We start from the raw sequence: 18,416 nt of genomic DNA, 5'->3' as shown, positions 1-18,416 counted from the left end.
GCTTAAATTAGAATTATAAATAATATATGTATATGTATGTTTATGTTTGTGTATATATATATAATCCCATCATGGGGGCAAGACCCTCATGACCTCATTTCATATATATATATATATATGTGAGTCAGATTCAAAAACAACAACAAACATAGAATATTAGACCTCAAAGTTATTCTAGGCCATTTAATCTTTTGCTTTACAGATAAGGAACTGATGTCATCATGGGTAAATGATGATTCCCTGAAGGTACCAGGACAAAAATTCTGGTCACCTGATTCTTACTTTGGGGGTAAATGTGAATTCTCAAGCAAGGAGAAGTATGTGGAGACTTTACAGTTGGCAAGGAAGATTTCTACTCATGCTACCTTGAGAAACAGGGCTTAATAATAAAGCTAAAACGGTACCTAGAGGCTTTGCTGTTGTGTCCAGCAATCCTGTGGCCTCTGCTCACCTGAGCCTGTCTCTTCCTGTCTCTAGGCAATGAGACTCCAATTGGGTCCTTGACTTGGGAAGCCTTTGGCACAAACATCCATGTTGGATCTTATTAGTTGTAGCCAAAGTAAGACAGTTTTGGTCAATACGTAGGACTTTGCAACCTAGAGCACGCATCTGCAGGGAAAACTTCCTAAAGCTTCTGTAGAAGCAAAGGGGGCCTTCAGGTAGGTTCAGGCTCTTTGAGCTTTCTGGACCTGGTCAGTATGGGGAGGAAAAGACATTTGTGTGGATAATTATGGGATGGGGAAGATAAACTACATCATAGCTAAATTCAAGCTGAGTTAGTTTATAAATGGAGGTAAATGCTCTGCCTATAAGAAACTACTCACAAATACTGTTGTGTGGCCTTTGGGCAAACAGTTGAACATTATCAACCTCAGTTTTCTTATCTTAAAAGAAAGATAATAATGATACTTACCTTGTCCACTCGTTGTGCATATCAGGACCATGTATGTTAAATGATCATCCATATGTAGATAACTATTACTGTTATTACCTCTGTAATACCGTAAGAATGACTACTGTAATTATTTTTATAACTACTAGTACCTAACACTACTGTATTACTCCTATTGTTACATGCCAGTAGTTTGTATTATAATTGAGTAGTCTGCTCAGTTAGACAATAGGAGAGAGAGAGTTTTACAATTTATTCGCCAGAAGCTATAGTTCTTTCACTGTGCAATGGTTAAGATCAGGGCTTTGTGGGAATTAAAGCTACTTCCTAGATGTAACATCTTAGACAAGTTATTTAACTTGTATGCTTCAATGATCTCATTTGTAAAATGGGGATAATACATTCTATCACATAAAGTTGTTGTGAAGATTAAATGAGGTAATCTAAGTACTGTTTAGAACAATGCCTGGCACACAATGATCTCGCAAGAAATACTCTCTGTTAAGCTATTAATATATTGGTATGTGTTGTATTTTCATAACCACCTTGGGAGAGAAGAAGCATCATTATCTTTGTTTCATGGATGCTGAAACTGAGGTTTCTGATTTGCTATGTTTACTAACATACCAAAGCTGGGAGAGATTCAAAGAGCCCCCTGCTCTTCCTTCCTCCTTTTCTTTCCTCCCTTCCTTCCGTATATCCTTATTATTGGGCTGGAATGGGAAGCCATAACTCCCACCCAGTTGATTGCAATTAGCACGTCTGATTGTTTTTTAAATGTTCTTTCCCCTCCAGCCCTACCTCCCTGCCAGAGCACTTGTAAGAAAGTACTCACTCACATATCTTATTCCCACTGAAATAAAATCATATTATGCTTCTGTCTTTTGCCACTAGCCTATTACTATTAGCTGTCATATTCGAAGTCCCAAGTTCTTTATCTGAACCCGCATACTCGAGAAATCGACAGGATCAAGGAAATAAGAACCAGCGTTTATATAAGTGTTTATTGGACTTTTCTTTATCATCTTTCAGGTCTTGTAGAAATTTGCCTGATGCACCCCCTAGATGTGGTGAAAACCAGGTAAGGTTCTGCATGAACAAGTTTTATTGACTTTGGCTAATATCCAAATTAAGATCTGTCAGAGCACTAAATGCTAGGACTTGTCCCAGGTCGGTAGCTTCTCTCTATAATGGCAGTTATATTTGCTTCTAAAGAAAGTACTATTTGACAGATAAAATGTGAACAGTGAAAAGCATTTCTGGATAAAGGTCATCTGAAGTATGTAATATTTTACTGCCTTTACATGACAACCATAAGGCATGATTTGTAGCTATACTGGTAATTGAGGTAAATTTATCAAAATGATGTAAAAACTAAACTTTATCCAGTGGATTATGACAGCGCATTTTCGTTTGGCATTGCATAACAAATCTCTATTTAATAGTCAGTATTTTGGTATGAGACTTCAAAATTTCAAGTAAGTTTTTTACATAGTGCTTAAATAATTTATTCCTATTGCTGTTTGCCAATGCAAAATGCCATATTTTCAGGAAACTGCAAGGGCATAATATGGTCAATGCAAGCCAGGGCAATGTATTAAATCTATTTACCAAGAAGGAAAAAAAGAAAAATAACAAAACTTTGTGGGGATAATATGATCTAGAGCATTTTTAAAAAGTTAAACCTGTGACTGAATTACTGAACTTTCTGTTTTTTCAAATTGGAAGCTCTTGGAGTCTAGTGAAAATTTCCATTTATTTGCACTATATGAAACCCAAGAGCACCATGCTTAGGTTGGGGCCTAACAGCCAACAATGCTATACAATAATGGTGGTTAAAGAAACGATTACTGCCTCAATTAGGAAATATTTGATAATTCAGGCTGGTCACTGGATGGACATGTTACTTACTCTACCTGAAGATGCAGTGGAATCTTAGGCTGGTTGCTGAAAGCAAGAGAAGGTGACTGTGGCATGCAAAAATAGTATTACTATTCTAATAGAGGTAGAGAAGATGGGAATTTGGCTTCTGTCTTAGCTGGAGCTGCTGTAACAAAATATTATAGACTGAGTGACTTAAACAACAGACGTTCATATTTACAGTTTTGGCGGATAGGAATTCCAAGATTAAGGTCTTGGTTGATTCAGTTCTTGGTGAGGGCCCTCTTCCTAACTGTAGAGGGCCTCCTTCTTGCTGTATCCTTACATGGCAGAGAGAGAAAGTTCCGGTGTCACTTCCTCTTCTTATAAAGCCATTAATCCCATCATGGGGGCAAGATCCTCATGACCTCATTTAAACCTAATCACCCCCCAAAGACCTCACCCCCAAATACCATCGCATTGTGGGTTAGGGCTTCCATGTACACATTTTGGAAGGACACAAGCATTCAGTTTGTAACAGCCTCAAATCACTAAACTCAAAGAGAAAGAAGAAAACAAGGGGCCCTGCATGGTGGCTCACGCCTGTAATCCCAGCACTTCGGGAGGCTGAGGCAGGTGGATGATCTGAGGTCAGGAGTTCGAGACCAGCGTGGCCAACATGGTGAAACCCTGTCTCTACTAAAAATACAAAAATTAGCCGGGCATGGTGGCACACCCCTGTAATCCCAGCTACTCGGGAGGCTGAGGCAGAGGAATCACTTGAACTCAGGAGGTGGAGGTTGCAGTGAGCCGAGATTGCTCCACTGCACTTCAGCTTGGGTGACAGAGCAAGACTCCGTCTCAAAAAAAAAGAAAACCACAAATTATATTCAAATGCAAGATATGTGCACCCCTGGGCCATCTTTATTACAAGATTCCAAAACAGAAAGCAGAACTCCCTGGGATTTCCCTCTTAGATTCTGTGTTAACCTTCTTTGAGAAACCAGATTATTGTTGCTAATCTCACTGAGAAAATAATCTTTTTCATTTAAGGGTAATTTCCTAAATTAGTAAACTGTTCCAATGAACATAGAGGAGAAATAAGAGTGATTTAATCCAGACACAATATTAGAATATGGTCACTCATTCACTCAATGCTTCATTCATCCACTCAACAGATGTGTATTGAGCATCTAGTGTGTGTGGGTTTCAGGACAGCTCTGCCCTCAGAGAGCTCACAGTCTGATTAGCTAATTGAGATCTCATCCCAATGAACTTCAAAAGCTGTATCATTTTGTTGTACTGGAATTGAACTGAAAATTTCTTGAAGTGGATATAACAAGTTACTGGGGCTTTATGTCTTCTTTGCTACATAAATATTTTCATTAAAATGGCATTCATTCATTAGAGTTAGTCACATGACTTTGCCTAACTTCAGCAGGGAGGAAGATACAGTCCTTCCAGGTGCTCTGAAGGAGAGGGGAATTGGATACAGGGTGGTATTTGACCTGCATAATGAAAAGTATGTTGAATAAAGACTCACAATCATAGAGTAAACTGAAAGGCACAAATATGGGCAACTGACATTGCAACGGAAGTAGAATATGCAAGATTGGAAGGATTTATCACCCAGGCACTAACAGAGAGGTGACATCAAGTGGGCAGAAGCAGACCACAGGTGGGAACCTCTTCACCATCACATTACACAGGAGATGACTGTGTTTCTAAATAGAAATAAATTCATACCCAGGTAAGAGTGTTGATCGTTTACAGAGTTTAAAAAATCCACTTGAAAGAGGAGTTTGGAAGTAAATTTTTAGAACCTGTTGTTATTCATTCAGCAAGAAAAAGATTAGGTACAAATAGAACCCCAAAATAAGCCTTGACTCCAAGAAGTAGATACATTTATTTTGCCATACTCCAGCACGTGAGATATTGTGGAAAATGAGCCATTTCCATATTTGGATTAATTCAGTATACTTCTCCTTAATTAATAAAATCCAGTAAAAAAAACTGTGACATAAGGTTTGGCTTCATGTATCCCATGCCCCACTTTGACAATGCCTGCCACAACTTAGAATACAGTACTCTCGGAATACTGTGTCATTTAAAAAGTGATCTGCTAAAATCACCAATGCTAAGTGGTTTCATGTATTATCTCTTACAGTTTATCATTTATGTTATTTATTTTAATATTTATCAAAATAGTACATGTATGTTGTATCAAATTCAAATAATACTCCAAGCCTTGTGTCAATTAAGACAGGCTAGGTTACGTGGCTGTAATATCAACAACAAACTTTAAATCTCAGCAGATTACAAAAACAAAGATTTTGTGTCTGATACAACTGGGTATCTTCATCTGTCCAGGCTGCATTAACAAAATATCATAAACTGGGTAACTTATAGACAACAGAAATTTATTTCTCACTGTACTGGAGGCTGAGACGTCTAAGCTCAAGGTGCTGGCAGGTTTGATGTCTGGTAAGGGCCTGTTTCCTGGTTCATAAAGGGTGCCTTCTTGCTGTGTCCTCACATGGTGAAAGAGCAAGGCATCACTCTAGGGTCTCTCTTATAAGGACACTAATCCCGTTCCTGAGGGCTGTACCCTCATGACCTCCTAAAGGTCCCACTCCTGATGCCATCACCTTGGGGGGTTGGATTTCACCATATGGATTTGTGGCGGGGGCGGGGGGGGCACAAACATTCAGACCATAGCCAGGGGACACTCTGCTCAGACTGAAAGAAGCTCTGTTTGAACACGTGCTCTCCCCATCCCTGTGGGAGGAAGAATACAGCTGAACGGTTTCACCCTGGTGGTTAGAGCTCTGACCACATGTGTCGTTTTCACCCAACCTATCATTAGGAACTAGCCACTTGACCACACTTAACCAGAAGGAGAAGAAATATGATACTCCTACTGGCCTGAAGGAAAGGACATGGTGTCAGTGTGCCATAGGCATGTCTTTTCCAAGCCTTGTAAGCATGAACGTCGTTCCCCTACTATGCCCTCTCCACCCACCAGTTCCCATTCCAGAGGTAAGGACCTTTGACTTTTAGCTGATTCCATTGTAATTCACTTCAACATTTCTAAATATTATACTTATACTGGTTGTATTAAGTTGAACAGTGTCCCTGCCCCAATTCGCATCCTTCCCAGAACCTCAGAAGGTGACTTTATTTGGAAACAGGGTCTTTGCAGATGTAATTATTCAACTTAAGAGGTGGTCATATGGAATAGAGTGTGCCCTAAGTCCACTATGACTGGTATTCTAAGAACAAGGAAAGAGACTCACAGAAAAAGACATGCTGTAAAGATGGCCAAATGCCATCTTCTTCGATAGCAGGGATTAGAATTCTGCAACTACAAGACTGTGAATACCAAAGACTGCTCACAATCCCCAGAAGCTCAGAGAGAGAGGTATGGACCAGATTCTCCTTCAGAGCTTTTAAGAGAAGCCAACACTGATGACACCTTGATTTTGGACTCCTGGACTAATGAACTGTGAAAGAATAATTTTTTGTTGTTTTAAGCCACAGGGTTTGGGGTAATTTGTGATGCAGCCCTAGGAAACTAATACACCACTCTTTCTTAATTTGTCAGCTTTAAATGTTATTTCATATGACATCTAGAATTACACGCTATCCCCATTTCCCCTTTTTACATCTGTCCCATTATTGATCCATAATCAATTGTTTGCATTATTTTTACTTCACTGCTGAACCAAGTCGTGCTCAAGGATTTATTTTTCTGGAATTAATTATTGCCTCATATTTTCATTATTTAGTTCTCTATAAGGCTATTGTTAATTGCAATGTCTTCCTAAATGTTTCTTCAGGTTCCTTTTCCCTACTATTTCCACGTTGTCAAACTCTTAGCAGATAATGTGGTGGGGCTTGTTGAAGGTGGGGTTTTGGCAATTACTTGGCTTTTTTGTTAGGTCCTCTCTCATCTCTCTTCCAATATCAAGATTTAAATGTCTTTTCTGGGGATACTGTTTCTCCAATGAAGAATCTTTCAATCAAGATTGTGTGTGTTTGAGGGTCCCACTGTTAAGGACGAAAATATTCTTGTCATCCTCTTGTTTCTGGTATGGGGTCGCTTTCCTGCCCTCCACTGCCCTCCAGTCTGAAGCTGCTCTTATACAGTCTCCAAAGAGTAAGCCTCAAGTCTTTAGGGTGAGGTGGGAGAGAAAGCATACATGGACTTTCAAGCAGTGCTCTTGCTTCTGGTCACATATGCCCACTTTTCAAGTTATCTGGTACCTCTGAGGCCTGAGGCATTCCAGGGATATCCCAGGGTCTTTCCTGGCAATCCCTTCTTTAGGTACGTAGGGTGCAGCCTTCTCTGCCCTGCTAAGGCAGTGACCGTTCCTCCATCCATTTCCATCTTGCAAAAATTAGTTGACATTGCGTATTCACTGTTACTTCCTGCTCCATCCTCTTTGTCCCTGTGGGTTTATACTTATTTATAATTATTATTATTTTGTTGCCTGTGTTAGTCATGGCCCAACCAGGAGAATATACCCACTCTGAGTATTTGAAACTATGCAAAGTCAATGCAAGGAATTCCAGAGGTAAAGGCCTTTGACTTTTAGCTGATTCTGTGTAATTCACTTTGATATTTCTAAATATTATACTTATACTGCTTTGTATTGAGTTGAATGGTGTCCCTGCCCCAATTCTGTCCAGATTGTAGAAATGCTAAGTAGCCAGCAAAGGACTGTGAGGCAAGCTAGAGATTAGCAATAGCACCACCACCCCAGGCTGAAGGGACCAAAGGAGGAGGTGGTGTTGTCAGAGCCCAGGACCTGGCAACACTGCTGGAAGCTAGAATCATGGTAGGTCTGTCTAGTGGAAGATGGAGCCTCAGGACGCAGCCACTGCCTGCCTGAGGTAGAGAGGGATGGGAGAAGTCCTCTGCTTTCTCCCTTCTCTCCCTACCTTCAGAATCCCACTCACCAGTGCTCCTATTTGCTGAACCCAGGGAAGTCTGGGAAACCAGCCTTGCAGAGGTCAGCCCCTTCACTTTACAGAGCAGAGCAGGACAAGGCAGGAGTGAGAAACTGATTTGAAGATAAGCAGAATGGGGACTGACATACTGTTGTTTTTGAAGAGTTTGGAGAAAGCACTAAGAGAAACATGCATTTTCAGTTCAGCATATTGAATTGCCAAGAGTCTTTCTTCAAACACACTTTGTATTTTAAAAGGTGGTTAGAAATTATCATGGATACATATTTTATGGCAAGATTCCAGGCACTGTGGCACTTAATATAGGAAAAAAGTTTATTCTGCTCCATGCAAATATGGCACCAGGGATAGACCTACTGTTAGCAGAGGCCAGCCGCATGACAAGTGATGTGTTCTAAGGGTCCCCAGCTCATTTTAGCAGAGGATATTTGACTAAGAAGCTGTACATATGGCAGTTATGTAGAATCAAGGTCTCCTTTGAGAACCTCCCCAGAGACATGTATATATATATATATATTGTTTTATAGTTCTGTTTATACACAAACAGAGCTGTGTGTACAATTGTGAGTGGACCCCTCATTAAGAATCTATGGCTACAAATGACAAAAGACCCCATTCACTTGTATAGCTAGGAAGGCCAAAGGGTAGTTTCTGGCTTCATACTTTCTAGTGGTTCAAATAAAATAATCTTTAATTATACTTCTCTGATATACTCTCTTTCTCCCTCTCTCCCTCCTTTTCTCCAGCTATCCTTTTCTTATATAGGCTTCATTTTGGGGTAGCTTCTCTCATTTGGCACTAGATAGCCTTGGCAGCTTCAAGCTTGCATGGTCCTTGGGGTTTGTGTGTGTGTGGTTAATAGTTTTGGCGCTAGAGTTAGGCTGCCTAGGTTCAAATCCTGTCTCCTCCACTCATTACCTATGTGACCACATTACCTATGTGACCAAGTTACATAACTCCTCTGTGCCTTAGTTTCCTCATATTTAAATAGGAACAATAATGGTATCCACATTATTATGAAAAATAAATGAGCATACACACACACACACACACACGAAAGCATGATGTTTAATCCTGGGTTAGCAAAAATGGGGGGAATACAAAGACAAATGGAGTCTACAGGGTAATGAAGAAACCTGAGAGAGGATACAAGTGTGGGAGGAGGAAGTGTTTTACTATGCAGTCAAGCAGTTTCAAGTTTCTAAGCCACAAGACTTATGTGTTATGTAAGTACTACATTCAAATCCTTCCTCAGCAAGGTGTTTGCAAGTAGAGCATCCTTCTGGGCAGAAGAGCCTTGGTTTAGTGTCTGTGTTCCTGCTGGCCTCATGCCACACATCATGTTGGGGCTGTGTGCTGACATTATTCAGTATCCTATAGAGCTAGCACCGTGCCTTGCCTTCCGGAGGTGCCCAGTGAATGCTGTTGAAGAAATGAGTATTTGGTAATAATCAAAATAATAACCTCAATAGTTCTATAGCCAAACTGAAATGTCTATAAAGTGCATAATAGGTAGTCTTCATTGTGTCATCTTCATTGAAAAAGGGAAGATTTCATGAAAAAGTGGGAATTTAGAATCTGTTAAGATAAAAAGGGAGATATTACTTGACAGGATGGTGCGCAAAAGATTACAAGCCTATGGTGGAGTTTCAAGGACTGGATTGGGAAATAACTAGGTAATGTAAGAAGTTTCCCATTAGCTGTGCCTGCAGCAGAGGTGGGTGGACTAAGTGGGGAGAGGGGTCGAGGGTGCTGAGGGAGCGTGTGGAACAAGCTTTGAGATGGGAAGTGAAAGCCCAGACTCTGTCTAGAACAGCGCTGGCTAATTGAAACAAAATGCACCACACACATGTAATCTTAAGGTTTCTAAGGACCACATTTAAGGAAGTAAAAATGAAATAGGTAAAATTAATTCTAATAATAAATCCAATTTAACCTCATAGATTCAAAATATTACCATAGCAACATGTTAATCAACATAAAAACTATGAATATTTTCCATTCTTTTGTTTTTCATACAAAGTCTTTGAAATCTGGTGCCTATTTTACACGTAGAGCACATCTCAATATTGACTAATAAGCCACATTTCAAATGCTCCATAGCCACATGGGGCTAGAGATCCCTGGGTTAGACAGCACAAGCCTAGAATGCAATGTGAAAAGGAAGGTCTTTACAGAGAAGAAGGACAGAGTCCAGTGGTTCTTTCCTAAGAATACTCTTGCTTGGAATGAGTTGATAGTTGCAAATAAGCAAGGTCCTAGGTGGGGGTAATTTTGCTACATGGCATTTCAAGGTTTGTACCTGTGTGGAGAAAGTAGCATTCGAAAGCCCCAAGGATTTATGGAAGTCACAATCTGAGAGAGTTGTAGCTTATATCCCTTTCATATTTTTAATCCCAGGAAAGGAAATGGCCCATTGTGCTTCAGGAAGAAAGAATTACTGAGGTGTTTCTTCTGTTTTACCCTGAATCATTTTTTAATCATTTTTGTTTTCAGCTTTGAACAGAGCATAAATCAGGTGCATACTACATAAACTGTCAACCCTACAAGGACTGATCTTTTTAAAAGTGCCCCAAAGGCACAGCAGTGGGCCTGTAGTTCCAGCTTGTCAGAGGACTGAGGCAGGATTGCTTGAGGCCAGGAGTTCTAGAGCAACCGAGGGCAACATCGCAACACCCCTATCTCTAAAAATGAAAAGAAACATTTTTAAAGCACCCCCTGTCAAATACCTCAAAGAACTGGAGAACATGTTTTCTGGTGGTGCTGGGGAATGGGAGAAAGAGGAGTGGGGGGGCATTTTCACATCTGCTTATAGACATACAGTTAAAGACTAGTGGTGAGTGGACAGGCCAGTGCATACTTTGGCTGTCATCCTTCTCACCCCCCATCAGGACTTAACTTACACTAAGAAATATTTTCATACTTCTCTCAAAACATATTAATCACTAGGTGAAGTCCGAAGACTCACATGGGTTGAAAATTCGGCATCCACGTGTTGTTATATATGCACTTATGGGGCTTTTACTCCATCTGTGGAGATTGATTTACATTCTCTATTGGTGGCTCCCAAACCCCAGACTTCTGAATCAGAAACTCTAGGGGTGGGTCCTACCAATATTTATGTTTAACAACCTCCCGGGTGGTTCTTATGCAGCATACCCAGACTGGTCACTGGGTCAGCCTTTGGGAACCACTGCTGAATACCCTGTAGGCAGTTTCGCAAAAAGTCACATAAAGAATTCCTTTTTTTTTCTTAAGTGTTGAACCGTTCCTTAACCTATGATTCTCATTGGTTTTATTTATGTAAACTGCTGCTTTGTTCGCCGTGAGTAGAAGTGGAAGGACAAAACGGTTGCATTGCAGAACTTGTTCCGTGGTTTTTGAGAGCAATATGGAAATATATTATCCACAGCCAGAAACAACACATTCTGTCCTACTGAGTGGGGTACTGGGGCAGAAATCATCACCAGGAGATGGGAGAGGAGCGAGTATATTGGTTGTTACAGAGGGAAGGTAAATGACTCTGATGGGTGAAAATGATTTAGAGGCATAAGCCCACCACAAACTTTATTAAAAAGAGAAACCTGAGGATGGGGTATGGTGAGAGGCTGCTTTGTGGGGAGCCCAGCAGAGAGTGTGAAGCCAGGGTCTGGGAAGCATCCACTACCTCCTCTAGCAGGGAGGAGGGGAAACAGTCATGAGCTTTAAAGTGAATGCTTAATTTAGAGGTTGGAGAGGGGACGCTGGGCCATCAGAACAGTGGGTGGAAACACGGAATGAAGTCTCTTTTCCCCAATAGATCCGAGAGAGAGAGGAGGGGGGAAGGGAAAGAAAGAAAGAAGGAAGGAAAAGAAAGGAATCTTTTTAAAATGGGGAGAGAATACAAGGAAAAGTTAGGATGGGGTATAGACAAGAGGCAGTAGAACCTATAGGATTCAAAAATAAATAAATAACAGAGCAGCTGGGAAGGTTATTTCCATATGTTAATGATTTGCCCGTGGTATAAAACATTAAGATCTCATTCAGGGTTAGAACATGGTTATGCCTGATTTCTCACCATGGATAGAAATTCAGGGCTAGACCACTGTCATGGCTTGTTTCTAACCATGGATAGAATGTGTCTGAAGTAAAACAAACACGGAGTAGAACCACAGTTTTATAAACTATATTTTTATTGGGATTTTGTCATGTAGCTAAATCAATCCATGGCAACATATAATGGTGTGGAATGGTTACAGGATCCCCAAATACGTTGTGAGTGCAACTTCAACTTTGCTTTTGAAGTTGCATGACCATAATAGGGTTTCTCTGGGATTTGTTTTACTTAACTGAAATGTCTTTTTGTAATTTCTGAGCCCAAGCAAGAAAGTACTGCATAGTGGGTGGACCACAACACTGTATTGATTAAGTCATTCTTTTCCTTGAAGTCATTAGTAAAGATTTTGTTTAATAACATAATCAAATAAAAACAGGGCACAAGATGGGTAACATATTTGGAAGGAATAGAGGTGCCAGTTGGCCAGGCTCTGCTTGGCACATTGTAGAGCTGCAGTGAATTATGTGGTTTTAAATGAATTAATATGTGCTTTAAAATGCCACTTGCTCCAGCCTAAGTACTTTAATACAAATTAAATTCATCATTGCCTATGAGTTCATAGCAAACTTTGAAAGGTCTCACATTTGTATAATGACTAATGTAACCTAGGAATGACCCTAAAACGAAGAGAAAATAATCTTATTTTTTGCACTATTACAGAAAGCTGCATGTCTACACTCTAGATGTATGGGACCCTCTGGAGAAAGGCAGAGGGTTTGGGAATGATAGACCATGGCCCTGTGAAGAGATTTCATTGATATTACTTCTGAGATTTTTACTTTGATAATGTTCCGCCTCTCTTTGGAATAGCAAGGGTTGTAGCCAAACTGTGGAAAGCTCAGAAGAGTCCACAGTAGAAAGTCTTGCCCCTGCATCTTTCTCACATGTTGGAGGTCCTCCCACTGAACACAGACCCAGGCCCTAGGCCGGGTTGGCTGCAATAACCGCCTTATCCACAGGGAGTGCTCCACGCATGCCCACTTCTGCTGCTACAGCGACCCAGTAAAAAGGAGGAGCTGTAGGATTCATTGCCTGAGGCATTGGGGAAAACAATTGGTCCCAAAGATTATGTGCAGAAGAATCTTGCTGCCATAGACTGAAATTATTTTTTAATCTTATTAATAAGGAGAAAATCCTCTTTTAAAAAAATCAAGTCAGTTCTCCCCACATAAAATAACAAAATTCTATTATGTTAAATCAACTGTAACTCACTTTATAATCTGGAAAGGCTGTTTCTAAATTTATTTATTTATTTTTTTGTAAATGGAATTCTTTTTAAAATCACTCCCTAGAGGAACAAGCTATTTTTATGACTCACATTGCAGAACCTTTGTAAAGTGTGTAATCTCTCTTTAATTTGTGTTTTGTCTAAATTTTAAAAATAAAGATTTAGTGTTTGTATAGAGTACAGTAGCTATTATTCCTCAACTAATTAAATGGTCTTAGAGGATTCTCCTTTAGCTAATACGGAAAGGTGTGTTCTGTTTGGATACTTCTTGCTTCTTTTCCCTGCTTAACTGCAAAGCCTGAGGATGAGAAGGAAGAGCAACAGTGCATTCTTCATGCCTGTCAGTGGGGTTCTCCAGACATCTTTTTTTCTCTTTTTTAAGCTGAGATGTAAATAATTCTTAAATGGCCTTCTTATCTTTGTCATGGGAAACTGAATTATTTCTAAAATGAGCATCAGCATGATGACTATTTCCTTCATTCGTCCCCCCAGTCCCCGTTCAGGGTTTTACCTCAACTGCTTTTAAATTTCCAGCAATTTCATTAATCTACTTATTTAGCCAATGCCTATCACAAGTTTCCCTATGAGATAGTTTGCATAAGCTATAGCTTAGATTCCAATTTGGGGTTACTATAATTTAATATGACTATATAATATGCAAATAAAATAAATTGATATGGGATTATTTTGAATTAAAAACAAATGGGATATTTTTCAGTGTTTGTTATGCCATCATAAACTTTTCTCAGATAATCTCCTTTTTTAAAAAATTATACTTTAAGTTCTGGAATACAAGTGCAGAACATGCAGGTTTGTTACATAGGTATACACATGCCATGGTGGTTTGCTGCACCCATCGACCCATCATCTACATTAGGTATTTCTTCTAATGCTATTCCTCCCCTAGCTCCACAGCCCCCAACAGGCCCCAGTGTGTGATGTTCCCCTCCCCGTGTCCATGTGTTCTCATTGTTCAACTGCCACATATGAGTGAGAACATGCAGTGTTTGGTTTTCTGTTCCTGTGTTAGTTTGCTGAGAAGGATGGTTTCCAGCTTCATCCATGTCCCTGCAAAGCACATGAACTCATTATTTTTTTATGGCTGCATAGTATTCCATGATGTATAGGTGCAACATTTTCTTAGTCCAGTCTGTCACTGATGGGCATTTGGGTTGGTTCCAAGTCTTTGCTATTGTGAACAGTGCTGCAATAAACACATGTGTACATGTGTCTTTATAGTAGAATGATTTCTAATCCTTTGGGTATATACCCAGTAATGGGATGGCTGGGTCAAATGGTATTTCTGGTTCTAGATCCTTGAGGAGTTGCCACACCGTCTTCCACAATGGCTGAACTAGTTTACAGTCAACCAGCTGTACCCACCAACAATGTAAAAGTGTTCCTATTTCTCCACATCCTCTCCGGCATCTGTTGTTTCCTGAATTTTTAATGATCACCATTCTAACTGGTGTGAGATGGTATCTCATTGTGGTTTTGATTTGCATTTCTCTAATGACCAGTGATGATGAGCTTTTTTTCATGTGTTTCTTGGCCACATAAATGTCTTCTTTTGAGAACTCTCTGTTCATATCCTTCACATACTTTTTGATGGGGTTGTTTGTTTTCTTGTTTAAGTTCCTCGTAGATTCTATGTGTTAGCCCTTGTTCAGATGGATAATCTCCTGTTTTAAGGACACATTTTTGGAGGGAGAATTTGGAACTAATACCATGCCTATTTTCAATGCTTATTCAAGGTCTACCTGAGATTAGCTCTAGCTCAAAATTCAAGAAGTAAAGCAAAAGTTCAAAATGTTTGTTGTTTATTTTGCTATTGTAACAGTTTTAAAAACATTTTCTAGTTAAGCTCTAAGAAATCTGCCATCAGTGAAAGTAAAATTATCTTTATCCAGAGTGTTTGCTCCTTAGCTGCCTCCATAAAGAGCAGGTACCTGTCTCAAAAGGGCCAAAATAGTCCTGAAAAGTCATGTGCCATGTGCACTTTAGGATTCTTACTTGGGCTCTCCCTGCAGCGTGAGAAGACCTGAAAGTGTTGAGAAAGAGGCTGCTGGAGAGGGGAAAACTCTAACTGTGAGCTGAACCTTAGAACCTCAGGCCAGGCCCATGGGAAAGCTGCTTTTGATTTGAGCATATGGGAATCAAGCTGAATGAAATCTAAATTGTTGAGATTCTAGCACAGCAGAAGGCTATGGCTATCATGAATATTCTAGAAGGTTGTTTTTCCTTTCTGTGAATCAAGAGTAAAATCATAAGTTTCTTTAGACAAACACATTTGAGGCTGATAATGTAATATCATAACTGTGAACCTTGACCAAAAATTGATAAAAAGTGCTTGGCATTCTTGGAAAATCGATTAGTTCTCAGAATATTCTTGTTGAGGTGACTAAAATAGCCTTATGCTTTTGCCTTGCAGTCAGGGCACAGCTGAGATTTAGTTTTGACATAATGAAGAAGTTTGCAAGATGATAAATAGAGCTGGATGCAAGTCTGCATACTCTGGGCCAAGTTCTTACAGGATAAATTTTTCCCATTTGGAGGTTATTGAATAATATTTTCTTCAGTGAAACTTTTGTGAGAGCTTCATAGGTTACATACTTCTCTATTATAGCAAAAACCACACAAAATTATTGTGGATATCATCCATTTTTGGTAATCAAAATCTATCTGGGATATGCATTTCTGTTTTTTATGAAATAATACAACATTGTGATTAACTTCTCACTATATGATCCAACTCAGTACTTCCAAATACTCTCAGAAAAATATACACTTTAGAATTTCTTATCTCTGTATTGTGTTCTTTTAAATTTTGAAAAGTAAACAGTACACATTAGAAAAAAGTTTGACTTTTTCCTAAGATGCTCTCCTAAAGTGAGAACTGGTTAGAATTCTGACCCAGTTTCATTTAGAAAGGTCAGGCAAGCAGACATGATTCCTTTGAGAACAGGCTGTCAGTGTCCAGGGGGAGTGTAATTAACACAGATCCTCTAAGGCGATGGATCATGTGGGAAGACACATGCACTGAAGACTGGAGACCAGCGTTCTAGTTCAGCGCTGTTGGCCCCACCATGCGAGTCAGTGGAGCTGCTCTGGGACTTCACTCCCCAACCTGGAAACTGAGGGCATTTCCCTACATGGACTTGGAGGCTTCTTCTAATCTGATATTCTGTTTCCAAGGCAGTGTTTTCATTGTTTAAAAATAAAGTGATTGCAAGTACGTATCTGGCAGTGGGGTGTCTCTTCTCCTTTAATGCCCCGAGCTCTCTCCTGTCTCAGGACCTGTGTTCTTGGAATCCCTTCTTCCTGGAGTGACTGGCTTCTTCTCGACCTTCATACCTCAGCTCAGCTGTCATCTCCTCAGAGAAACTTCTCTGGCTGCTCCATCTCCAGTGGCCTCCTGTGTGTCTCTCATTTTTTTCATTACCTTATTTGGCTTTGTTTTAATCTTCTGATCTCATCAAAGTTATTTATTTGTGTACACGTTAACTGTTTTGCCCACTTCCATTGGAGTGTAGGCTTCCTAAAGGCAAGGGGTCTTCTTTCTTTTGTTCATATATATATATGTATATGCAGTGTCTACAAGAGTGTTGAGCACAAAGTAGGTGCTCAATAAACACTTGGTGAATGAATGATTGAATAAATGTCATTTAAAATGGGCAAAGCATGTGTATTTTCAAATTATGTATTTGGAAAAATAAAACACAAACGTACTAAGCCTGTTTTTACTATCATGAGCCAGGTTTCACACAGGATCAATTCACAGATTTTTTTTTTTTTCTGTTTATTTGGCTACTTAGTAATCTGGGCATTTTATAAAGCCTAAGTTGCATTTGTGTGGTTTTACACCACAGAGAATGAGACATGATATTTATATATTCACTGTGTGTCAGTGAATTTTCCAGGATCTGTGCACCAGCTGCCCCTGTACTTATTCTGATACCTACAAACTGTCATCTGGACCCAGGATAGTTGAGCCTCTCCCAGTCCTGTTCATTGTCAGCTAAGGTTCAAGCCTCTTAACTCCAGTCTAGTGCATGAATGACCCTCTACCCTAGACTAGGAAGAGAAGACTCGCCCTCCTGGATGGTGCTTGGATGGGTGGCTTGATACTGGTGACAAGTGGGCTTCATGAGCCCAGCCTGGATGCCCCTTGAGGAAATGTTTTTAGTGCACACAATATCTTATTTTTACTTGCACAACTCATGAAGTAGTTATTTATTTTTAAGGAATCATGCCAAATGGAGTAGGCAGAGTCTGTTGCATTCCTGAATGTAGTTCTTTTTGTTAGCTTAGTAGATTGGCCTCTCATTGAATTAAAAGATGTAGAAATCTTTTTATCAAGAATTTTAGTTATCTTAAGCATTTTCTTTTTAAAAGACAATCAGGATTAGCAGAGTAGTGTTGTCAAGCAGGGTTCCAGCTTCACTTTAAAACAAAAATAATGCATAACTTCAAAAGTTATATTTTCCAGCCTTTTCTTCTGAAATCTGAAAAAGAAAAGGAAAGGGAGATTTTTTTTTAAGAAAATGTTAACCACAACTTCTGAAGAGATAATTTGGAATAACTTTTGGATCAAATTAGAGTTTCTATTTCCTTGTTACATTGAAAACTGAAGTCGATTATTTATTTGATTTCCTCTTAGTACTAAAACTCATGTTAAATAGAAAGGAAAAAGAAATGACCCTAAAATTTATCTTCAGGTTGAAGAATTGGAAAAGAGCTATTGTTTTATATTTTGATTTCCCAGAGTGTGAGAAAACTGTCCCTGTATAGATGCTTGCCAAGTTCTGAGAGAACACTTAAGAGTGTTTTTGGGTAGCACAGGGAGATAGTCAGGGTCTTGTATGCGGGTGTTCCAGGTTTCAAACGGTAACAGGGGAATGGGAGAAAAGAGGGAAGCGTTCCCAAATCAAACATAACTCTCAGGAAATGAGCCAGAACACCTGGGAGAGGTCAGGGGTCAGAAAATACAAACTCAGGGTTCAATATTTTGCTCTCATCACACAAAAGAAAACGGGTCATAGACGGTAGACAGAAGAAAATCTGGAATTTTATAGAAAAGTTAGGAACTAAGAATCGTGTCATTCTAATGTCATTCTGTCATTCTCCCATGACTCTATGATGTTTCAAACAATATTTTCAGAATTGAGGCCAACACTTTCTGGTGGTTTCTTGTTGCTTAAACATCAGGTTGAGAAGTTATTTATCTCTTTCTCTCAACTCCCAGAGGTTCACTTCTGAGAACCTTCTGAGGCAATTGTTTGGCCAGTGCTTACAAGGCTCTGGAGGGTGGGGGTAGGGGTGGTCCAGCAGGCAGAGATGGAGACACCACAGCCCTGAATCATGGTTCA

General features: G+C 39.7%; 1 protein-coding gene across 3 annotated transcripts in view; it reads left to right on the top strand.

Annotated features, from left to right (window-relative positions):
* The window catches only part of SLC25A21 (solute carrier family 25 member 21), a 507,140-nt gene that overhangs the window by 298,754 nt on the left and 189,970 nt on the right, over positions 1-18,416 (top strand). For all 3 annotated transcript variants that reach the window (XM_077937769.1, XM_077937768.1, NM_001265644.1), the window contains 1 exon segment: positions 1,925-1,973. In XM_077937769.1, coding sequence (XP_077793895.1) covers positions 1,925-1,973 — 49 coding nt within the window.

The sequence above is a fragment of the Macaca mulatta genome, chromosome 7, assembly GCF_049350105.2.
Source record: "Macaca mulatta isolate MMU2019108-1 chromosome 7, T2T-MMU8v2.0, whole genome shotgun sequence".
Lineage (NCBI taxonomy): Eukaryota > Metazoa > Chordata > Mammalia > Primates > Cercopithecidae > Macaca > Macaca mulatta.
This window is presented reverse-complemented; position numbering and strand designations above follow the sequence as displayed.